The sequence below is a fragment of the Equus asinus genome, chromosome 5, assembly GCF_041296235.1.
Source record: "Equus asinus isolate D_3611 breed Donkey chromosome 5, EquAss-T2T_v2, whole genome shotgun sequence".
In the NCBI taxonomy this organism is placed as follows: domain Eukaryota; kingdom Metazoa; phylum Chordata; class Mammalia; order Perissodactyla; family Equidae; genus Equus; species Equus asinus.
In genome coordinates this window covers 71,903,124-71,924,900 of record NC_091794.1, presented here as the reverse complement: position 1 = coordinate 71,924,900, position 21,777 = coordinate 71,903,124, and the positions used below count along the sequence as shown (strand labels likewise).

The window sequence follows — 21,777 nt, the reverse complement described above, 5'->3', positions numbered from 1 at the left end:
AGCAGCACTATGCAGCAATGAAACAAAACCAACTACAACTACACACAACATGGGGAAAAAAATCGCACAAAATAACAATGAGCTAAAGAAATCAGACACCAAAAGAACATATACTGTATTGATTCTATTTCTATAAAGTTTAAAACCAGGTAAAAGTAACCTATGGTGTTAGAAGTCAGAATAGAAGGTAACCAAGGTGACTGAAAGGGAGCATGGTGGGGAAGATGGGTGCTTCCGGGATGCTGGTCACTTGATCTGGATGCTGGTTACATGGGTATGTTCTCTTTAAGAAAACTCATTGAGCTGTACATTTGTGATTTGTGCACTTTTCTTTGTGTATGTTATCTTTCAATAAAAAGTTCAAAAAATTAATCAGGAGTCCTTCTGAAGAGGCAGCATGAGGAAGTCATAGCAGATGTCAGGCCTCTTTGGACCGTTACCCCCCTTTCTTATCCTCGATCTACCACCAGCACAGAGAATCCCCAAGAAGGGTGACGAATCGGGTAGAAAGGCAGACCTGACCTGGCCTAGCTTCGGCTTCCAGGAGATACCCACTACAGGCTCTCAGTGCTGCAGATACCAGGAATCTGGATCATACACACCATCCAGTCCAGGGGCCACATCCAAGGAAAACAGATAAGAGAGTCCCAGTAAAAATAATGATAGCAGATATTTATTGAGCCAATATGACACAAGCTGGAGCCAAAATCTTTGATATAGTTATCTCATTTAATCCTCGCAATAATCCTAGAACAGCACTAACACACTAAGTGCATAGTAGGTGCTCAACAATAAATATTTGCCGAATGAAAGGTGGATGCTGTTACCACTTCAAAATGGTAGCTTGTCCCAGTGTTACACAGAATGGCACAGCCTTAATTCGAACCCTGAGCAGCCAGATTCCAATGGCTGTGCTTGTAACCACTTCACCTTACAGCACCTTGTGTGAAAGTGGATGTTAACAGATGCCGGAGAGAGCTTGCTTTTGGTGTGCTTATTCAATAACTCAGGGTTCCCAGTGACTGAGAGGTCAAATGGGCCTCAATTTCCTTACCCATAAAATGGGGATAATAATTAATCTTTCTTTTATTCAACCAATATTTATTGATCATCCATTGTGCTCCAGGCACTATTCTGGGATTACTAAGGATTAAGTGAGGAAATGCAAAATGGTAAATTCACTTCCCTACTCCCTTAATCCCTTGCATTTATTTGAAGGGATAGTGGTTTTATTTTTTTATTTTATTTTTTTACGAATTTGGTGAATGTTATGAAACTCAAATACAACATTTTTGCCTTCAATTTCAGGAGATTCTTCAACTTTCTAAAGTCCATACTGCCCTCTGTTACAGTTAAAAACTGTTGCAGAGGAACTCAGTAAAACCATGCTCTCACATCAGAACCCCCATTGGCATTCACAAGCACCCAATATGGCAGAGAAGAGGGTACCATTTTTACAGACAACTAAAATTACAGAAAACTGGCATATCTAATGATTGCAGTTTCACAGATAGTAGCTCAGGACAAGAATCTCGCATCTCCTGCCTTTAAATCCAGGGCTTTTTCCAACCATCAAAACAGAAAGCCCTTCCATTCTAGGGTTAGACCAGAGGAGACAGAAGAGATGCCATTTGACTTCTATCCTAGAAAGGTGGATGAATGAGAGCCCAGCAGCAAAGAGCAGCTCATCTGGAAAAAGGAGCCCAGGCCGCATAGTTAGAAAAACCGACCTCGACAAATCTCTCTCTGTGCGCACTTGCTACATCCGTAAAATGGGCTAATAACTTCTGCTGCTCCGGCTTCCCTGTAGTGCTTGCTACACTACGGCTCAAAGGAGCACAAGATGCAAATGCTTCACAGCTCCGTGCAGCCAGAAGAGATGGTTAAGCTCGTTACCGAGGGTCTCCCGGCGCCGAAAGCAGGAATGTTCACGCTTTTCTGCTGTTGGCTTCCGGCTTCCCCACTGCAAACTCGAAGTCCCTGGCGGAGCGGGAAGCCTTTGAGAAATCCGGATGTGGAAAAGAGTAATGCTCCTTACGGGCTTAGAACAGTGTCTGGCATTTAACAGCCGCTTAGTAAATACCTGCTGATTGAATCCATGACGGAGTGAGTCTACAGAGAACAACCTCCCCCGTGCCCGCGGCTCAGGACCCCTCCAGCCCGCGGGGCGCCACACTCACCGGGCGCCGAGGCTTCCTGGAGCAGGCGCAGCCCTCCGCTCCCGCCGCCTCCGCTTCAGGAGCTCGTGGAGCTGCCGCAACTCTAACAGCCCCAGTCGGGCTCCTCTTGCAGCACCGTCTGCAAGCCGGCGGCGAAGCCAGCTCCCCGCTAGGACGGGAAAGGAGGTGGAGAAAAGAAAAGTTCGCGCCAAACGTCGTTGCCCCGCCCCCAGGCGGCCTCCACGGCCAGTCACCGCCCGCCCCGCCTCCCTGGGCGGGGACCTGTGACGCGCGTGCGCCGACGTGCGGCGGCCATCATTGATCCGCTCGCCGGCGCCGTTCGCGGAAGGAAGTGCATTACGCGGCAGCGTTTCCGATTTCAAGATGGTCGCCTGAGCTATTTAGTGAGACTTCCTCCGCCGTTCTCCGTCCCTCTCGGGTTTTCTTAACCGGGATGTGACGCATTAAAGGGCCCGACGGAAATAGAGCTGAAGGCGTTCTAAAATGGCGAACCGGACGGTGAAGGATGCGCACAGCATCCACGGCACCAACCCTCAGTATCTGGTGGAGAAGATCATTCGGACGCGAATCTATGAGTCCAAGTACTGGAAAGAGGAGTGCTTTGGACTTACGGGTGAGCGGGAGCGCGCGACGCCCCCCGGCCGACCGGTGGCTCAGTTCGGCTGACGGCGCGGGTAGCACTGGGCCTTTGGGATTGAGACTGGAGGGGAATCTGTCAGTCATTCAGGAAAATCTGAGCGCCTACTATGTGCCTAGGCTTGTTTTGTTCTTTTGGGGTTACAGAGGAATCTGATAGGGCCTTATTCGGAAGGATGTCTCGGTCGGGTTGAGTCCATGTTTAATGATAACTTGCTGGGTTCCAGTGTTAAGTTCAGGGACCCTGAAGGTCTTAAAGGAACATCAACATGCCAGCAACCAAATTCGTGACCTTACTAGCCCTAAATCTGGACCGTTTGCAGTATTTCCACGTCCGCGTCCTAATATAAATACCAGTTTTTCAAAAAAGTCTTCCAGCTAGTCTTTCGATCTTTGTTTGAATTCCGGCTCCTCTGTTTAGTAGCTCTGTTACCCCAGTGAACCATGGCTTCCTTTATCGTAAAACGAGTGTAATACCCACCTCAAAGGGTTGTTCTAAGGATTAAATACGATAATGTGTGAAAAGTGTTTGGTATAGTTAAAGATACCTATTAATAAAAAGTACTCAGTAATCAGTGGTAGTGATGGTGCTAGTTGTTACCACTGTTAACTACTACTGTGCTGTTACTGCTGCTGCCACCACTGCTAGCTGTGTGTCCCTGGACGAGCAGTATTGTTTCTCTGAGTCGCCATTAAATTTTGAAGTCATATAAGGTTTACTTTTGGCCCTTTTCCGATTCTATAGTTCTCTCCTTGGATGATCTCCTCCATACCATTGCATCCTATATGTAGATGCCTCCAAATTTGTCTCTTTGGCCCAGATCTCTCCCTGAGATCTGTCTCTAATTCCAAGAATGCCAACTCAGTGTGTCCAAACGTGAACTCGTGACCTCTTTTTTCCCCCAAGACTAGGTTACGTTCCTTTGTGTATTTTCATTGCATTCTGCCTCTCCTTAGTACTACTTCTCACACTTTCAATTATTTTTTGAATGTGTTCTAGCTTGCTAGACTGTGAACTCCTTAAGAGTAGTAATGATGTTCCTCTTCTTTATTCCTGTACCTGTATCTTTAGTACCTCAGCACCTAGCTATAAGTTGTTGACTGTAATGTTGAATGAATTAGTATAGAATTTATCCTAAAGGAACTTGAAGTCTGATTTATAAAACAGTTTCCCATTAATGGTAGCTAACATTTATTATTAGCTATATGACAGGTAGTATTGGCATTTATTTTTATTGTCTCATTTCTCACTATAGCCCTTAAACTTTGTACCTTTATTGTTCAAATTTGAACTGACAGGCTCAAAGAGAGGTGAAATGACTTGCCCTAGTTCACCCAGCTAGGGTTTGATTTTGACAAAAACGTTGGAAGGTTTTTATCCTCATTCTGTAGATGAGAAGAGGTTTGCTCAAGGTTGTGTAGCTATTGAAGGTTGTTTGTTGTTATTATTGTTTTGTTTCTTTCGACTCGTAATCTGGCAGTTTTTCCCCTAACATGATGATGACAAGTGGGGACTCTGAAGTTAGACTGCTTAGATTTAAATCCAGACCCTGCTACTCTCTGACTGTGGACCTGGAGCAAGTCACTTAACCTTTCTTAGCCCTCATTTGCCTTAGATGAAAACAGGGCAGTGCTAGAATTTGCCTCATGGCTTATTGTGAAGATTAAATGAGAAAATATGAAATGCTTACCAGAGTACCTGGCATATAGTAGTTCTTAAGTGTATATTAGCTGCTATCATTATTCTTATTCTTATTACTATTACTATTAATACACACTTGTTCTCCATATTAGGAGATGATGATGATGATGATTATTCAGGAGCACCAGACTTTGAACTAACTTCTCTCCACTTCAGACTGGGAAAAGCTTAGCCCTAATATGTCTGAGATGCCACTCTGTTTTTGTTTTTGTTTTTTTAGCTGAACTTGTAGTCGATAAAGCCATGGAGTTAAGGTTTGTGGGTGGAGTCTATGGTGGCAACATAAAGCCAACTCCCTTTCTGTGTTTGACCTTGAAGATGCTTCAGATTCAGCCCGAGAAGGATATCATTGTAGAGTTTATCAAAAATGAAGATTTCAAGTGAGTGAAATGTTGACTAGCTAATATCAAAGCTTCACTTTGGGTGGTCCAGAATTTGGCCTTGGTTAAGAGGAGTGAAAACAATCTATCTCATTTGCACAGAGAGTTCCACTCTAGGATCTTGCTCTTGAGTTTGTATTTTGTCTGTTTTGGTTGTATTGATCTTCTTTACTTTCTCAGTCCTGGTAACTTTTCCCCCAAAAAAGTATTTCACAAACTCACTGAACATTTTTTTTTTTTTTAAGATTGGCACCTGAGCTAACAACTGTTCCCAGTCTTCTTTTTTTTTTTTTCCTGCTTTTTCTCCCCAAATCTCCCCAGTACATAGTTGTGTATTTTAGTTGTGGGTCCTTCTAGTTGTGGCATGTGGGACGCCACCTCAGCATGGCCTGACGAGCGGTGCCATGTCTGCGCCCAGAATCCAAACCAGTGAAACCGTTGGCCACTGAAGCAAAGCATGTGAACTTAACCACTTGGCCACGGGCCAGCCCCTCACTGAACATATTTTAAGCAGAAGTGAGTGCCTAATATGTTGGGAGCACTGGGCACTCAAGGATGAAGAAAACAACAGAATGTGGTAGACTAGAGGGAAAACTTTGGTGTTAGATGTAGATTCATGTCCAGACCCTGTTACTTATTACTGTGACCTTGGAAAAGTTACTTAATTTCCTAAGCTTTACATTCTTTAGCTGTAAAATAGAGACTAATACTGATTCAGGATTGTCATGAGGGTTGAAAGAAGATAGTACAGGGTCTGGCTTGGTGGCGTAGTAGTTAAATTTGCACGCTCTGCTTTGGTGGCCTGGGGTTCACGGGTTCAGATCCCGGGCATGCACCTACACACCGCTCATCAAGCCATGCTCTGGCTGCATCCCACATAAAGTAGAGGAAGATTGGCAACAGATGTTAGCTCAGGGCCAGTCTTCCTCACCAAAACAGAAGAAGATCGTACAGGGCCAGCCCCAGTTAAGTTTGGCACACTCCACTTTGGTGGCCCAGTACTTTGGTGGACCTGTACTACTTGTCTGTCAGTGGCCATACTGTGGTGGCAGCTCACATACAAAAGAGGAAGATTGGCAGCAGGTGTTAGCTCAGGGCAAATCTTCCTCAGCAAAGAGAAGAGGAGATAGTAGGGTAAGTCTCACAACATAGAGGCTGTTGTATGGTAAATACCCCAAAAATGTCTGCTGCTCATATTATTTTACTATCCATTCTCAATGAGCAGACAAGTATAGGAGACAGACATAGCTTATTATGTGCCACCCTCTAGTCTGAAGGATTTACATATAATAATTTATTTAACCTTCACAACAACCCTGTAAAATTATTCTCAGTATACAGGGGAGGAAATTTAGGCACAGAGAGATTAAGTAATTTCCCCAAGGTTATACAGCTAGTAAGTGGCAAAGCTGGCTTCAGAATCTGTATTCTTCACTACTCTCTTCTGTTAGTCATAAAAGAAACTGTTGAGTTTCAAATGCCTAGTGGTTATCCAAGTGGAGATTTAGTGGGTAGTTGGATATAGAATAAAGGGAAAAGGAAGGAATCTTACAAAATATTAATGGCTAGAAATAGCTAACTTTTATTAGGCACTTCACTATGTGCTGTATGCTGCACTTAGCACTTTACACACATTTCTTACTTAATACACCAAGCCAGCAGATTAGGTACTATTCTGTCCATTTTACAAGGATTGAGAAATCAAGTAACTTGCCCAGTGTTACAAAGTTAGTAAATAATGGAATCAGAATTTTGAACCCAGATGACATTTATCCAGAACCAGCATTCCGCTGTCTACCCACAATTTATATATTTACTTCTATGTGTATTAGTTCGTGTATGGTTAATAAATAGATGTTATACTTTCTGTTATTAAAATCAGTATCTCATTTGATTCTTACAATAATCCTGTGAGGTGAATAGGTTCTAACTTAGTTTTACAGATGATATAATAGACTCCAAAAGTTGAGCAACATGTTCCAAGTGGCCACCACCAGTAAGAGGTAGAATACGAACTTGCACCCAAGTCTCCACATTTTAGCTATCTTTCTCCTGCCCCATGCTGCCTCTAAAATTGCAGCTTCCTCATCTGCCAGAGAGAAGAAAGAACTTGTTTATTCACTACTGTCATGAGAAAAGCCAGTTGTAAAACTCAGGAACTTTCTCGAATGGCCTGTAGTTTCACTGTCATCTATCTGTCAGGTATGTCCGCATGTTGGGAGCACTTTACATGAGGCTGACAGGCACTGCAATTGATTGCTACAAGTACTTGGAGCCTCTGTACAACGACTATCGGAAAATCAAGAGCCAGAACCGAAATGGAGGTGAGTATGGTATCAAGTGACTGGACGTTCATCCCTGAACCAGTTTTTATTTCACCAGTATCTGTGCCCTCACGTTGCCGCGTCCGTTGTGAGTGCTCCTCTTCATCTGTATTGTTATTGTCTTCATCCAGGCCCCTCCATCTCCTTCACAGGGAGTACTCCATCAGACTACTAGCTTCCTCTTGGCCTTATCCGGTCCCCCGTCTGCCTACCTTTCCAACTGCATCTTATGTGTATATGTATATATATATTTTTTTTCTCTCCAAAGCCCCAGTACATAGTTGTATATCCTAGTTGTAGGTCATTCTAGTTCTATGTGGGATGCTACCACAGCATGGCTTAATGAACAGTGCATAGGTCCGCACCCAGGATCCGAACCGGCAAACCCTGGACTGCCAAAGCAGAGTATGCCAATTTACCCACTAGGCCACCCGGCCAGCCCCAGCATCTTATATTATTCCCTGTTTTGTATCATTTGCTCCATCCCACAACATCCAGCTCCAGAATGACCTCCATAAAAGCCTTCCCCAGACCTCCTGCACAAAGTTAGTTTTCCATATGTTACATCTTCACCATTCTTTCTAGTGGCCTCTCTTCTAGTACTGTAGTTCACACTACAGTATATAGACTAAATGTATTTATACTTATGTAGGAATCCCACTGAAAAATAACAAGTATATCCAAAAGGGGCAGCTCCATACCTTTTACAGAGAGTTACTTTTTGTGGTAAAGTGGAATTTGGGGTAATGCCATCAAAACCTTTTCTCACTTAGTGTTGTAACAAAATATTAGTAACATTTGCCTTTCCCCTCTACATGTATCATTAAGCAGTAGAAAGTTAAGAATTTGGCATTATACTTTAAACTTTTATTAGCTTATTAATTCACTTATTGAATAAATACTTATTAAGTGCCAACGTCATCTTTGCCATGACCATCGTGGAATTACTGATTATGTTATGTTAGATAGGGTTTCTCCATTGACACTATGGCCCAGATAATTTGTTGCTGTGAGGAGCTGTCCTGTGCATTGTAGGACAGTTAGCAGCATCCCTGGCCTCTCCTACTAGATCCCAGTTGTCAGGGGCAAAATCACCCCTGAACTAAGGTAATGTTTACTGTAGAAATTCTCAAAAGCTATTGCTCCCTTTACCATATAAGATACATGTTCTATATTCAGAAACATAGTGGGTTTACATACGAAATTGCACTTTAGTTATTTGATCTATCCAAGGACATCACCCCTGTACAATTCAGGACTATTTGTGCTTGCTTTTGGGTTTGTCTCTCCTGCTCATTGGGACAGCTTCATTCATCCCTTTATCCCCAACTCCTAGAAGAGGCCTGGCACATAGAGGACTTCAGTAAAGGCGAGATGAACAAAGGAAGATAGGTGCTGATGACAAGGCTATGAAGTGCTGTAGTTTGAGCCCAGGTTTGACGATAGTTCCTTCTGCATAATTGCCACACTACAGTAGCTTTCCTGGTGAATGTGCAGGGCAAGGGAAGCTGCAGAGAATTCACACTTTCTATACCAAGTACTCTTTTGGTTATTTTAAATATAGAATCTTAGACTTCTTTTACTTTTTGGCTATCTCAATTTATTTCCAAGTTGGTTGTGCTTATGATTTTTCTTTCAGAGTTTGAGCTGATGCATGTCGATGAGTTTATTGATGAACTACTGCACAGTGAGAGAGTCTGTGATATCATTCTGCCCCGGTTACAGGTAAGAGATAAAGGTCTCATATCAGAATCACCCTTCCCCCCCAAAACAGGCAAGCAGACAGATACACTTAATAAACCTCTGAAGCCCATGGATCTCAGGGGTCCTCTTAATAAATAGTCTTAATGTCTATGAAAGGGATAGGGGCTGGGGAGAAAACAGATAAAGTATTTGAAGGGTAGGGCTTTAAAAGTGAATAATTAGCACAAGAAAACTTTCTTCTTTAAAATGTTATATCAAGGAAATTGTAGATAGAGAGTAGGTTTTTAAACTTTATGAGCAGCTTTTTTCAAATTGGTCTTCATATAAAAATCTAGGATATAAAACAGATAAAAAGAGGGTCAGGAGCAGGAGACTGATTTAAATATCACCTTTATCATCCCGCCTCCCTTTCCTAGTGATAAATGATTATCCATGAAGCACTTTTCAGGAATGTGTTTTACACAGTACAATTTTAAAACTACCGTGGCAAATATAAAGAGAAAACAGTTATAGTAGGTAGCCTAAACAGAACAGGAACAGTCTATAGTGGAGAGATGACTAAACAGGGAAGTAGGAGACCTTAGTTTCTTGGTTGTTATTACAGCTGACTAGCAGTGGGACCTGGTCTTATATTCCCATTTATAAAATGGGGAAATTAGACTACCTCAGTGGTCTTTAAGCTGCCCTGTGGGACTGTTTTAAGGCTACTGAGAAGAATAAGGAGACAACCCCATATTTTCCAACCAGGGCAGCTCCTTTTTTCTCTAAGTTCTATATTGGGTTTGAGAATGAGATTTCATTTGAACAAAGGCTTTTTTTCTTTTAAATGGCTTTATTAAGGTATAATTGACATACAGTAAACTATGTATATTTAAAGTATTTGGTAAGTTTTGACATATGGTATACAACTTTGAACCTGTCATCACAATCAAAAGTAGTGAACATAAGGGGCCAGCTCCATGGCTGAAGTGTTTAAGTTTGCGCACTCCACTTTGGCAGCCCTGGATTTTGCTGGTTTGGATCCTGGGTGCAGACTTAACACCACTCATCAAGCCATGCTGAGGTGGCGTCCTACATAGCAGAGCCAGAAGGACCTACAACTAGAATATAAAACTATGTTCTGGGGGGCTTTGGGGAGAAGAAGAAGGACAAAAAAGAAGATTGGCAACAGATATTAGCTCAGGTACCAATCTTAAAAAAAAAAGTGAATATAACTCCTCACCCCAGAAAGTTTCCTCCTTTCCTTTTGTGTAATCCCTCCCTCCCACCTCTCTCCCTCACCCCTAAGGAACAATGGATGTGCTATCTATCACAATAGATTAGTTTGCATTTTGGAATTAATACAGTACATGCTCTTTTTTGTCTGTCTTCACTCAGCATACTTATTTTGAAATTCATGCATGTTGTTACATGTATCAATAGTTTCATTTTATTGCTGAGTAATATTCCATTGTATGGATATACCACAACTCGTTTACCCATTTATGTGTTTTTGCAGAATTGTGGGATACAAGGTCAGTCTACAAAAGTCAGTTGTATTTATATACACTAGCAATGAACAAATGGAATTTGAAATTTTATTCAAAATATACTGTTTACAACAGCATCAAAAATATAAATTAAGGATGATTTTGTCAAAAGATGTGCAAGACTCACACTTAAAATGACAAAACATTGCATTACTGAGAGAAATTAAAGAAGACAACTAAATGGAAAGATATACCACATCCATAGTCTATCTCATACCAAGACAGAATTGTCAGTTCTCCCAGCTTAAGCTAAGTTTCAATTCAGGTTCAACCAAAATCCCAATAGACTTTGGTAGAACTTGACAGGGTGATTCTAAAATTTATGTGAAAGAGCAAAAGATCTAGCATATCCAAAACAACTTTGAAATAGAACAAAGTAGGAGAACAAACACTACCTGTTTCCAAGACTTGGCTCTAGTAACCAAGACAGTGTTGTATTGGCATAAAAGTAGACAAATGGATCAATGGAACAAAATAAAGGGATCAGAAGTAAATGTACATATATATGGTCACTTGGTTTTCTACAGAGATGTCAGGGCATTACTAGTGAGAAATGATAATCTTTTCCACAAATAGTACTGGAACAATTGAATAGCCTTATGGAAACAAATGAATCTCCATCCTTAGCTCACATGATGTATAAAAATTAACTTGAAGGGGATAATAGACTTAGTTATAAAAGCTAAGATTATAAAACTTGTAAAAGAAAACACAGGAGTAAATCTTAGTGACCTTGAGTTTGACAAAAATTTCTATATAGGACATAAAAAGCATGAATTATTTAATAAAAATAAGCCTTTATAACAATAAACTTGCTTTTCAAAAGACACTTATTACAAAGTAAAAAGGCAAGCCATAGACTGGAAGACTATATATCCAACAAAAGTCTTGAATCTAGAATATATAAAAAACTCTTGAGCTTAATAACAAGACGACAACCCAATGGGAAAATGAACAAAAGAATTCTAACAGGCATTTTACCAGAGAAAATATACAGTTGATCAGTAGCACATAAAAAGATGCTCAATGCCATTAGTCGTCAGGGAAATGCAAATTAAAATCATAGTAATGTACACTCTATACCTATGAGAAGGTCTAAAATCAGGAAGACCGACCATACCAAGTGTTGGCAAGGGTGTAGAAGAAGTGCAAGTCTCCATACACCAATGGTAACAATATAAAATAGTACAAGTGCTTTGGAAAAATTTGGCAGTTTCTTAGAAAGTAACCATAAACCTGGCCATTCCACTCGTAGGTATTTACTTGAAAAATGAAAGTACAAAGACTTATGCACAAATAATCATAACAGCTTTATTTGTAATGGCCAGAAATGACAAAAAAGTCCAGATGTTCATCAAGTGAATGGATAAGCAAATTGTGGTATGTTCATACAATGGTACTACTCAGCAGTAAAAATGAACTGTTGATACACAGCAGTATGGGTGAATCACAGAATAATTATGGTGGGTAAAAAAAGACAAAAAACTATGTACTGTACAATTCCCTTCATATAAAATTTTAATAAATGAAAACTAGTGACAAAAAAATCATTGGTTGCCTGCGTGCAGAGGGAGGGAGTGGGGAGGAGAGGGAAGGAGAGATGACAAAGGACCACAAGTGAACTTTCAGGCAGGGTGGATATATTCATTATCTTGATGTAATGGTTTTACAGTTGTATATAATACACGTCAACACTCATCAAATTGTATACTTTAAAGATGTATGGTTTATTATATGTCAACTCTACCTCAATGAGACTATAAAAAGTGTTGCAAAAATCACTGGGATAGATGTAGACTAAGGGCCTCTGGCTCTTAGTGCTCTACTGTTCTCTGATTCTGTATGTCTGTGTAAGAATTGGTGGGTCCCAGAGACAGTGATGTAGATGGGGGGTGGGAGCAGATTCTTAGATGTTTTAACCACCACAGAAACCCCAACTGGGAGGATCCACTACTTCAGGTTTCCTTTGTGATGGTACTGCAGCTCAATAATTCTGAAGCAGTTTCCTGTATACCACCTGGTCTGAGGTGCTTGGTTCCTTGCTAGATATAAACCAAAAGGGATAATTTAAAGATCAAAGGTCACATAGTGTGTGATTTTTATATAATATATCCTGACTAGGAAAATCCATAGTGATAGAAAGCAGATTAGTGGTTAGTCCCTGAGGTGTAGAGAGGGAAAAATGAGGAGTGATTACTTAATAGGTATGGGGTGTTTTTCTGGTATGATGGAAAAGGTTTTAAACTAGTGAGATGTGGTGGTTGTATAGCATTGCAAATACACTAAAGGCCACTGAATTGTACACTTTAAAATGGTTAATTGTTATGTGAATTTCACCTCGATAAAAAACAGCAGACGGATCTGAAAAACTTCAAAGTAGGGAATAGAATAGATTGCAGATACCTGGTAAATGGGTGAGATAAATTTGCTCAAGGCAGTAAACTAGCTGGTAATGAACTAGTAAACTACATGCAATGAACTAACTGTTCGTCCACAGTGACTCAATTACAGGAAATCCAATAAAATAAAAATCCTGAAAATGAGTGTGGTCTCTCTCTCCTGTTCTATATTAGCTACTGTAGACTGTAGTGAAGAGAATGAGATTTCAAGTCTGAAAACCTGCTTTCAGGGCCCATTTCTCACACTAACCCATTGTGGATTACATTAGCTATTATTATTATATTATCCTTAGCTGCTATTTTTAGAATACTGCAAGAAATGGCATACTTTGAAATGCAATGAGGTTTTCGCTAAGGGTTCCAAAGCCCAGTCACCTCTAAGCAAGCCTACTGATGTAAATGAGGTTGGTCTGCATGGAGTCTAGAAGGAAAGACCACAAAACAAGCCTCACTGAGGAGAGACAAATTGAAATCTGACTGACACATGTTATCGTTATGACCAACAGTGTGTTTTGGTGTGGGCTTCTATATGTCCTAGTTACCCTTAAGACAACATTTTGCTCTGATTCTTTTCTTATTAAACAACCCATGGTTACCAGTTTAGCTTCTGATGTGCCCCGACATTGACAAGGAGCTGCTCTGGAATGAATTCTAATTTCATCAAGCACAAATACTATGAATTAATTATTGACATTAGACACTTCCTATTCTAGTGCGCATTAGGGATTCTGGACTCCCTGTCTGATGCAGTCCTAGATCCCAAACTGTGGTGATCCTGTGGCTGGAGAGCCTTTTTCTGAGAAGCCCTTCTCTAAGGGATTGACTTCATTGAGTGGTAGCTTTGTCTCATTTCTCCCAGTGTTCATAGAATTTTGTTACAGAAGAGTGAGAGCTAAGTAGCGTACAAATGTTACTGTTTATTCTAGGGCTATCCAACATTGTGTCCTTGACACAAGAAGATGGTAAGGAGTCTTATGACCCAGCCAGTCCATTTGGCAGTTTTGAACTCACCTTTGCTTTTCACATCCTTAGTCACTTGATAAGCACTGCTAAGCCACATCTCAAAAGAAAATGGAACAAGGAGATGGATTGTTTGTTTATATCCTGTGCCTGATTTCAAAATGCATGACTCTAGACAGCTCCCTAAATCCTGGGTTTAGTAGAGAGTTGGTGCTACTCTGGAGCAGGACCCAAGGCACTCCTGGGGTAGACTGGTCTGAGCCTCTTCTGGCAGAAATACTAGCCAACACAGTCTCAGCTACATATTTATTGGCCCTTGTATATGACGCCTACATTTTTTTATTAAAGGCTACACCTATACTAGTTGATATTTCAGTGACCTTAGAGTATAAGATCACAGGGAACAGAGCCAGTAGAAAATGAAGATGTTCTCTTCAGCTTTGTGTGTATCTGTTTACAAGGGAACTTTAAAGAGTACACAGATTCCAGTATGTTAAACGCCTCAGGAAAATCTTAAGGTGTCTAGGATGTCTTTGAAATGAAATTGCCTCAGCTGTTGCTCCACAGTTTTTCTGTCAATCCCAGAAGCCCAGTGTTGGGACTTCAGGACATAGAGGAGATAGCAAGGCTCCCTACCTCTCACTATGTTCTCTGTAGAAACGCTATGTGCTAGAGGAAGCTGAGCAGCTGGAGCCTCGAGTTAGCGCTCTAGAAGAGGACATGGATGACGTGGAGTCCAGTGAAGAGGAGGAAGAGGAGGATGAGAAGGTCAGGTACCTGGGAACTTAAAGGTTGGAGGGGGGTCTAGTTATAGGGGTTGAGAATGGTCTTTTTTAATTTTCTTTAACCAAAAAATACAATATTTAGCGCGGCTGGCCCTGTGGCCAGTGGTTAAATTCAGTGCACTCAACTTTGGTGGTCCAGGTTCAGTTCCCAGGCTCAGACCTACCACCACTTGTTTGCGGCCATGCTGTGGTGGTGACCCAGATACAACAGAGGAAGATTGGCACAGATGTTAGCTCAGGGTGAATCTTCCTCAGCAAAAACAAACAAAAAAACCCAGTATTTAGTCATTAAGAGTATGGGTTTTAGAGTTAAATAGACCTTGATTACTACCTCAGCTCTGCTATATACTAGTGGTATAATTTTGTGAAATTACATCATCTAAGTTTTCTCCTCTGTAAAGCAAGGATAATGATATCTTTCTCTTAGGACTGTTCTAAGTATTAAATGAGACGATACACATACATAAAGCCCTTAGCATACATTTGTTAAAGTAAATACTTGGGACAAAAATACTACAGTTCATAAGTGAACCTATCGGACAAAGTAAGCCTAGTTTAAAAAAAAAAAATGCCTACTGCATGGTCATGTTCTTTCACTATTAGTTATAATGCTGAAAAATTGAAAACAGCCAAGAGTTGGAGCAGTCAGGTAAACTCTTATATCACCTCAACAGACTAGTAGGCAGCCATTAAAACTGTTAAGAAAAGTAGCTGATCGTGTGGAAATGCTTAAGGTGAGTTAAAAAAGAAGGATCTAAAATATTTGTGATTAAAACAATAAGTAACTATGTATAGAAAAAGGTTGGGGGAAATACAAGAAATGCTGGCTTATGGATACTATGCAAATGGAAGTGTAGCTCTGAGTCAAGCAGACTCCCTCTAGGGGGTGTATAAAGAAGCACAGTCATTCATGAATTGAAAGCCGTGCAAGACTGAAGCACTCTAATGTGGTGAGTGAACCAAAAGTAGGCATTCTTTTTTTTAAATGGAAAATTTCAATCACATACCAAAGTGGAGAGAGTGTGCCTCCATTTACTCATCACCTAGCTTCAACAATGATCAGCTCGTAGCCATTTTGTTTCCTCTACATCTCTACCCAGTTGCTCCCCACCAATTATCTGGAAGCAGATCATGGCCATCATATACTTCATCCATAATATTTCAGGAAAGATAAAGGCTCTGTTTTTAAATATAACCATGATACTATCATCACCTCCCCAAAAATAATTCCTTAATATCATCAAATATTCAGTGTTCACATTTCCTCAATTGTCCTATATTATTAGTTCAAATTAGTATTCAAATAAGGTCCATAAACTCTAATTGGCTTTTTTGTCTCTTAAGTATCTGTAATCTGTCAGTTCCCTCCATCATTCTTTTTTCTCTCTCAATTTTTAAATATATCCGGTTATATTATTCTATACAGATTTTCACAATCTGTTTTTCTGATTGTGTCCCTGTGGTCTCTCTTAACATGTTCATTTGTCCCTTGTATTTCCTGTAAACTACTTCTTAGATCTCAAGGCTTAATTAGATTTGGGGTTTTTATCCCCTTTGGAGTGGAGCAACATTACTTCATAGGTAGTAGTGTGTACTTCCCCCCAGGATGAGCAAAGTCTGGCTCTCTTTTTGTAATATTAGGAGCCACTGATGATCTCTGTCTAGATCCATTAGAGGTTGTAAAATGGTGATATTCTAATTATTTCTTCATCATTTCTCACCTGTAACACTGCTAAAGAGAAATCTAAATCAATATTTAGTGTTTTATAGGTACAGTTTATATAGGAAAGGCAAGATATTTATTTCCATTTGTTATCAATTTTTAAAATATGAGTTGATTCCATAGATCTTCCCAAGTTGATGAATACTCTTTTGTCCTTGGTAACATTGTGAACTCATGGATTTAAGCATATTTGATGTGTTTCAAACCATTATTATCCTTGTTGATGCTCAAATTGTCCCATCTTTGGCCAATAGGGACCCCTCGACTTGAGTTGAAAGACTTTGTGATAACAATTATAGTAGTCTCAGCCTCCTTGCTTTCTGATAGGAGTTATATTCTAGTTATGTCTTGTTAGCTTCTGCCCCTGAAGAGCTCATTGCTGTGGCGTTTGGTGTTTCTAGGCCTTTACAGTTGGCAGAGCTAGGGGAAAATTTTCTGTAAGATTAAACCACTCTATGACTTTGTAGTTTAACCTTATCGATCTTACATGTGTATCTCTTTCACATTGGAAATCCAACTTCTTAAGGAGGTAGGCATATTTACTTGCTTCTCTCTCTCTCCTCTCTCAATCTCAGAATAATGTACCAACACCAGAACAATAATGAGATTATTAGAAACAGTTTAATTCTTGGATAATTTTTTTCCATTCTTAGGGTTATCCCTCTATATATTCAAATTACTGTTTTTTAAATAAAGTCACTTGGAGGTGGAATTTGGGACAGGATGGGGAGACTGTAAGCAGTGTTCCTAGATGGCTCTCTGCAATATAGCCTGAGCTCATCAGTGACCCATCCATCTCATTTACAGTTGGAGAGAGTGCCATCACCTGATCATCGCCGGAGAAGCTACCGAGACTTGGACAAGCCCCGTCGCTCTCCCACATTACGCTACAGGAGGAGTAGGAGCCGGTCTCCCAGAAGGTCAGGCCTTGGCCTCTTCCAGAGACTTTAGCACTGTAACACAGAAGTCTGGACTTCAGGGAAGGAAAAATGCCAGCCTATGGAGAATGTTTGCTTGCCCAATTTATTAGTTGCTGCAAAACAACCACCCACAAAACCTCAGTAGCAGGCAACAACGTTTAGTTCACAAGTCTGTGGTTAGTGATTTAAGGTGGGGTAGGATAGGCAGTTTTTTTAATATAAGTTAGGTTCACTCACCTGTTTTACAGTCAGCTGTCTGTTGGCTAGTATAGGGTGGCCTTAGCTAGGATGACTGGAGCAACTCATCCCTTCTCTATGTGTCTCATTCTAGGCTAGGTTAGGCATGTTCTCATGGAAATGGCAGAATCCAAGAGCAAACAAGCCCAATGCAATTATTTCTCCAGTATCTGCTTGTATCACATCTGCAAATATCCCAATGGCCAAAGAAAGTCACATGGCCAATCCAACTTGGATTGGGAGGGTACTAAAAAGTTACATGATAAAGGACGTGGATAACAGAGATGGGTGAAGAATTGGGGTCGTTTTTGCAATCTGCAACATCTAGGGCACTTACTAAGGCTCTTCTCTCTTCTTTCCATATAGACGGAGTCGGTCTCCCAAGAGGAGGAGGTAAGCCTTCAGTGATTTGTGATAAAGGACAGGGATTTGAGGAGAGGGTTGCTGTTGTGAGTATACTGTCAGACAGATATGGGAGTCTGACCACTTATTTCCACAGCCCCTCCCCTCGCCGAGAAAGGCATCGGAGCAAGAGTCCAAGACGTCACCGCAGCAGGTCCCGAGATAGACGGCACAGATCTCGCTCCAAGTCCCCAGGTACAGTATTTGGGCCTTTTGCTATTGGTTGTCTTAAAAACATGTAATAGAAGCAATTAGCCTCCTGCAGTACGGGAGTGCCTGACTGTTTTATTGCCTAGAAAAAAAGGAAATGGACTTAAAATTTGAAAATTAGAGTTCACATCTTGACTCTCACAAGCTTTGCTGATAAGATGACGAGCTTCAGTTTTTTCATCTGAACTTACAGGAATAAGACGTAACAAAATACTGGTAAATTACCCAGTGTGATGTTTGTGAAATGAGCCATAAAGCCCTGGATGCATGTGAAGTTCTCCTCTCCTCAGCATGCACACCCACATCCATGCATCCACACCAGTTCAGAGAGGTGCTATCACCAATGAGAGGTGTGCTTAGCATAGGCCAAAAAATTAAGCCAGTAGAAGGGACTGGGTGAAGTGAAAGTGACAGTGGAGGAGTAGGAGGGTAGAGTCTCACTCATCGAATTGTGCTTTTTCCACCAGGTCATCACCGTAGTCACAGACACAGGAGCCACTCAAAGTCTCCTGAAAGGTATGGATTGACCTCTATTTTGACTTAACAGTTTCACTCTTTATTCAGAAATTAAAGTCCCAATCACAATTAAATTGGACCTGAAATAGTCTTGTTTTGATACAAATATTTAGGAATTCTCCTTCATTACAGGACAAAATCGGCCTACTGCCCTGAGAATTATTAGAATTACTGATCCATTTTGTGTCGTTTTTCCTTGTAGGATTGCAGCTTTGGATAGTGGTAAGGGCATGAGCTTTGGTCTCAGGAGACCTGGGGTTGAGTCCCAACTTTTAATACTTAACAGTTGAATGACATTGGACAAGTCACTTTTGTTTGATAAGCTTTCATTAGAAACCTCTATATGCTATACACTGTCAGGTGCACTCTCCACTTCTCAGAGGTCATTTCCCCAATGGTAAATTTTGGATAGTAACGCCTGATTCAGAGTATTGCTCTGAAACATAAAAATACCAAGCACGTTTAATGAATATTGGGTATCATCTCCATCCACACTGGTGTCAGCATACCCCAGTCTTCCTCAAAAGTTCTGGCCCAGCTCCTTGAACAGCTGTTAAATTTAATGATTTGTATGTTTTGCCGTTTCAGATCTAAGAAAAGCCACAAGAAGAGCCGGAGAGGAAATGAGTAATGGACTCAGTTTGGTTTTAGTCCAAATGGCTTCCTGTGGATATGAAGGCCTCTGTCTACATGAAACGATTAAGATCTACTACCCAGGCAGCTATGAGAATATCTTAGTGTTTTTTTTTTTTTTTTTACCAAGTTTCTCCATTTTTTTTAATGAAAGAGGTGCTGAGTTTTGTATCTCTTTTTGAATCATAATCCACGTTTGAGAGAGAATGTTTCCCAAGGGCTGCTTTTGACCTCTTTGTACAACCCACCTTGACTGTACTCAAATTTCTGAGGGTAGAAAGGATTTGAGGGGTGGAGGATGTGAATGACAAGGAGAGGATGTGGCCACCTGGTGACCCTTTTGTTATTAAATTTGACACACCCATTTCCCATTCTTCTGTGATTTAGTTTTTGGTTTGCTCCGAGGTTGAAACTGTTCTGAGAATCCCGAGTTTTGTGCTGGTGCTGTTACGTTCAGACATCAAATCAGTAAAACATATTAGCTCCAGCAGCAGCAAGTGGTAATAAAGATGAAAACTGACTGCTTAGCAGCAGCTTTGTAAGAAAAGAAGACATTTAAATGTAAGGCTTCTTCTGGATCATTTAGTCCAGTTGCATTGAACAGTTCAACAAAAAAAACTTGGAATGCCTTTTACATGGCATTCTTATTTAGTATTGTTTCTTCTTCCCCACAAGCCTTAAATTACAGGTTAAGGTGCTCAGCCTTTATCCTACAGGCATTGACATTGTCCAAGTCGAGTCAGTAGTATTAGGGCAAAAAGACTGAAAAGGTTTGAAGGAGAGAAAAGTATCTATACCACTTAGAGTTTTGACCTGAATTACTGGACAGTAGTGCCATTCACAAAGCCAGAAAATACAGCAAGAAGAGAGGAGGTTTTAGAGGGGGGCAGGTATTAAAAGTTGTGGTGGTAATAAAAACGATGCATCAGTTTAACTTGAAGTTTAATTTGAGACAGCTATGGTATATCTAGATAAAGCCCAGACAGTTGGAAATAGGGACTGGAGTTGAGAATAATGATCTAGCCCTGAATTGATAATGATTAGGTAATCGCGGAAGATGTAGAATTAAATGAAGACTGCCCAAGGAGTGTGTGTGTGTACGTGTTTGTGTGTAGGAAAAGCCAACAAGAGAATCACAGGCAACACCAACACTAGGGAGAGGAAGAAGTGCAATCACTGAAAACTGAAATGGACCATTCAGAAAGGTAGGAGCATTAGCAAAGAGTAAGTTAAAGCAGCCAAGGGGCCAAGGATGCAGAAGCAAAACAAGACTGAAAACTGTCCATGGGCGTTGATCAGCAAGAGGGTGATGGGATCTTTGCTAGATTTCCATCTACCTGTACTTACCTTTCCTCCTTTAAAAAGGGAAAAGTGATTGAATGACTTCCCACACCTCTGGTTCCAGCAAGAATTGGGAAGACCCAACTGCCTCACAGGATCCAGTTTCTTGGGAAGCCATATCTGGTCATAGGATAAACATCCTATTGCCTGCTATTAAACTCAAGGACTTCTGGAGCAATATTAAGGCATTCTGGGATCATATTTGAGATTTCATACTCTTCAGTGATTCCTCTCCTGATAATACTTGAGCTAATAAAAGTCCATAAGAGCTATTATGGGTTACCATACAACTATATATAGGAGTGCCTTTAAAAATTAAATATAAGCACCTCTATCTACATCTCTTAGTCCTAGCAGTTGTTTCTTTGCCACAGTGATGCAGGTGGAAAGAAATGTCTTCTGGCTAAAATGACCTATGGACCAACCTAGTCGTCAACCAATATATTGTTAAAATAAAATAAAATTGGGGCTGGCCCCATGGCCAAGTGGTTAGGTTCGTGCACTCTGCTTCAGTGGCCCAGGGGTTTTCCCAGTTTGGATCCTGTGCGTGGACCTAACACCACTCATGAAGCCATGCTGAGGTGGCCTCCCACATAGCACAACTCGAAGGACCTGCAACTAAGAATATACAACTATGTACTTGGGGGGGGGGGGGCTTTGAGAAGAAGAAGGAGGAAAAAATATATATATTGGCAACAAATGTTAGCTCAGGTGCCAATCTTTAAAAAGTTGTTTTAAAAATAGAATTTTTATTTTAAAAGTATATTTTTATTTTTAAAGTATACTTTAAAACACAAACTTAAAAACTGATGCAAAAACCCCCAACAATTTAAACAGAAATAAACCTCCCAAACTAGAAACTTAAAGCCTACTTATTTAGGCATATGGTGAAATCTGGACCAAATTGGGGCAGCACAGCCAACCTATAGTAGGAAGTATATTGTCCCCATTCTTTCATTAGTACAGAGATGATAGTGGGACATGTTGACCACCACTCTTGAGAGTGTTTTGATAAAGAATTGCAAAGGAGACAGAGCTTAAGGATGAACTTTGCTGAAGGGCCATTTCTGTCATCTATGTGCTAGCTTACTGTATTAGGCCTTGGAACTTTTGACTTTGGCCTATATTAAGAAACATATTTTTACAGCTTACCTTTGTATACACAGTATATGTTCTGTACTGAAACAAATTTCAGG

The 21,777-nt window shown here is 40.6% G+C and overlaps 2 protein-coding genes across 2 annotated transcripts in view; one reads left to right on the top strand and one right to left on the bottom strand.

The window, feature by feature from the left end:
* The window catches only part of ORC1 (origin recognition complex subunit 1), a 34,811-nt gene extending 32,614 nt beyond the window's left edge, over positions 1-2,197 (bottom strand). Inside the window, exon 1 of the mRNA XM_044770785.2 lies at positions 2,084-2,197. The gene's annotated coding sequence lies outside the window, so the exon portion shown is untranslated. The remainder of the gene's footprint in view (positions 1-2,083) is intronic.
* Positions 2,198-2,435: 238 nt separating this feature from the next.
* On the top strand, positions 2,436-20,398 carry PRPF38A (pre-mRNA processing factor 38A). The gene is made up of 10 exons (XM_014844293.3): positions 2,436-2,793; positions 4,739-4,898; positions 7,101-7,222; positions 8,862-8,947; positions 14,472-14,582; positions 17,130-17,242; positions 17,846-17,872; positions 17,979-18,076; positions 18,559-18,607; positions 19,196-20,398. The coding sequence occupies exons 1-10, from the start codon at positions 2,664-2,666 to the stop codon at positions 19,236-19,238; spliced, it is 939 nt and encodes a 312-aa protein (XP_014699779.1). The 5' UTR covers positions 2,436-2,663; the 3' UTR covers positions 19,239-20,398.
* The last annotated feature ends 1,379 nt before the right edge of the window (positions 20,399-21,777 follow it).

What these genes read in the sequence shown, in the direction of transcription:
- PRPF38A (XM_014844293.3), top strand. Translation starts at nt 2,664, where the DNA reads ATGGCGAACCGGACGGTGAAGGATGCGCACAGCATCCACGGCACCAAC. An exon ending in GGAGTGCTTTGGACTTACGG is followed by an intron (nt 2,794 to 4,738) that starts GTGAGCGGGAGC and finishes TTGTTTTTTTAG; the next exon opens with CTGAACTTGTAGTCGATAAA. An exon ending in CACTCAAAGTCTCCTGAAAG is followed by an intron (nt 18,608 to 19,195) that starts GTATGGATTGAC and finishes TTGCCGTTTCAG; the next exon opens with ATCTAAGAAAAGCCACAAGA.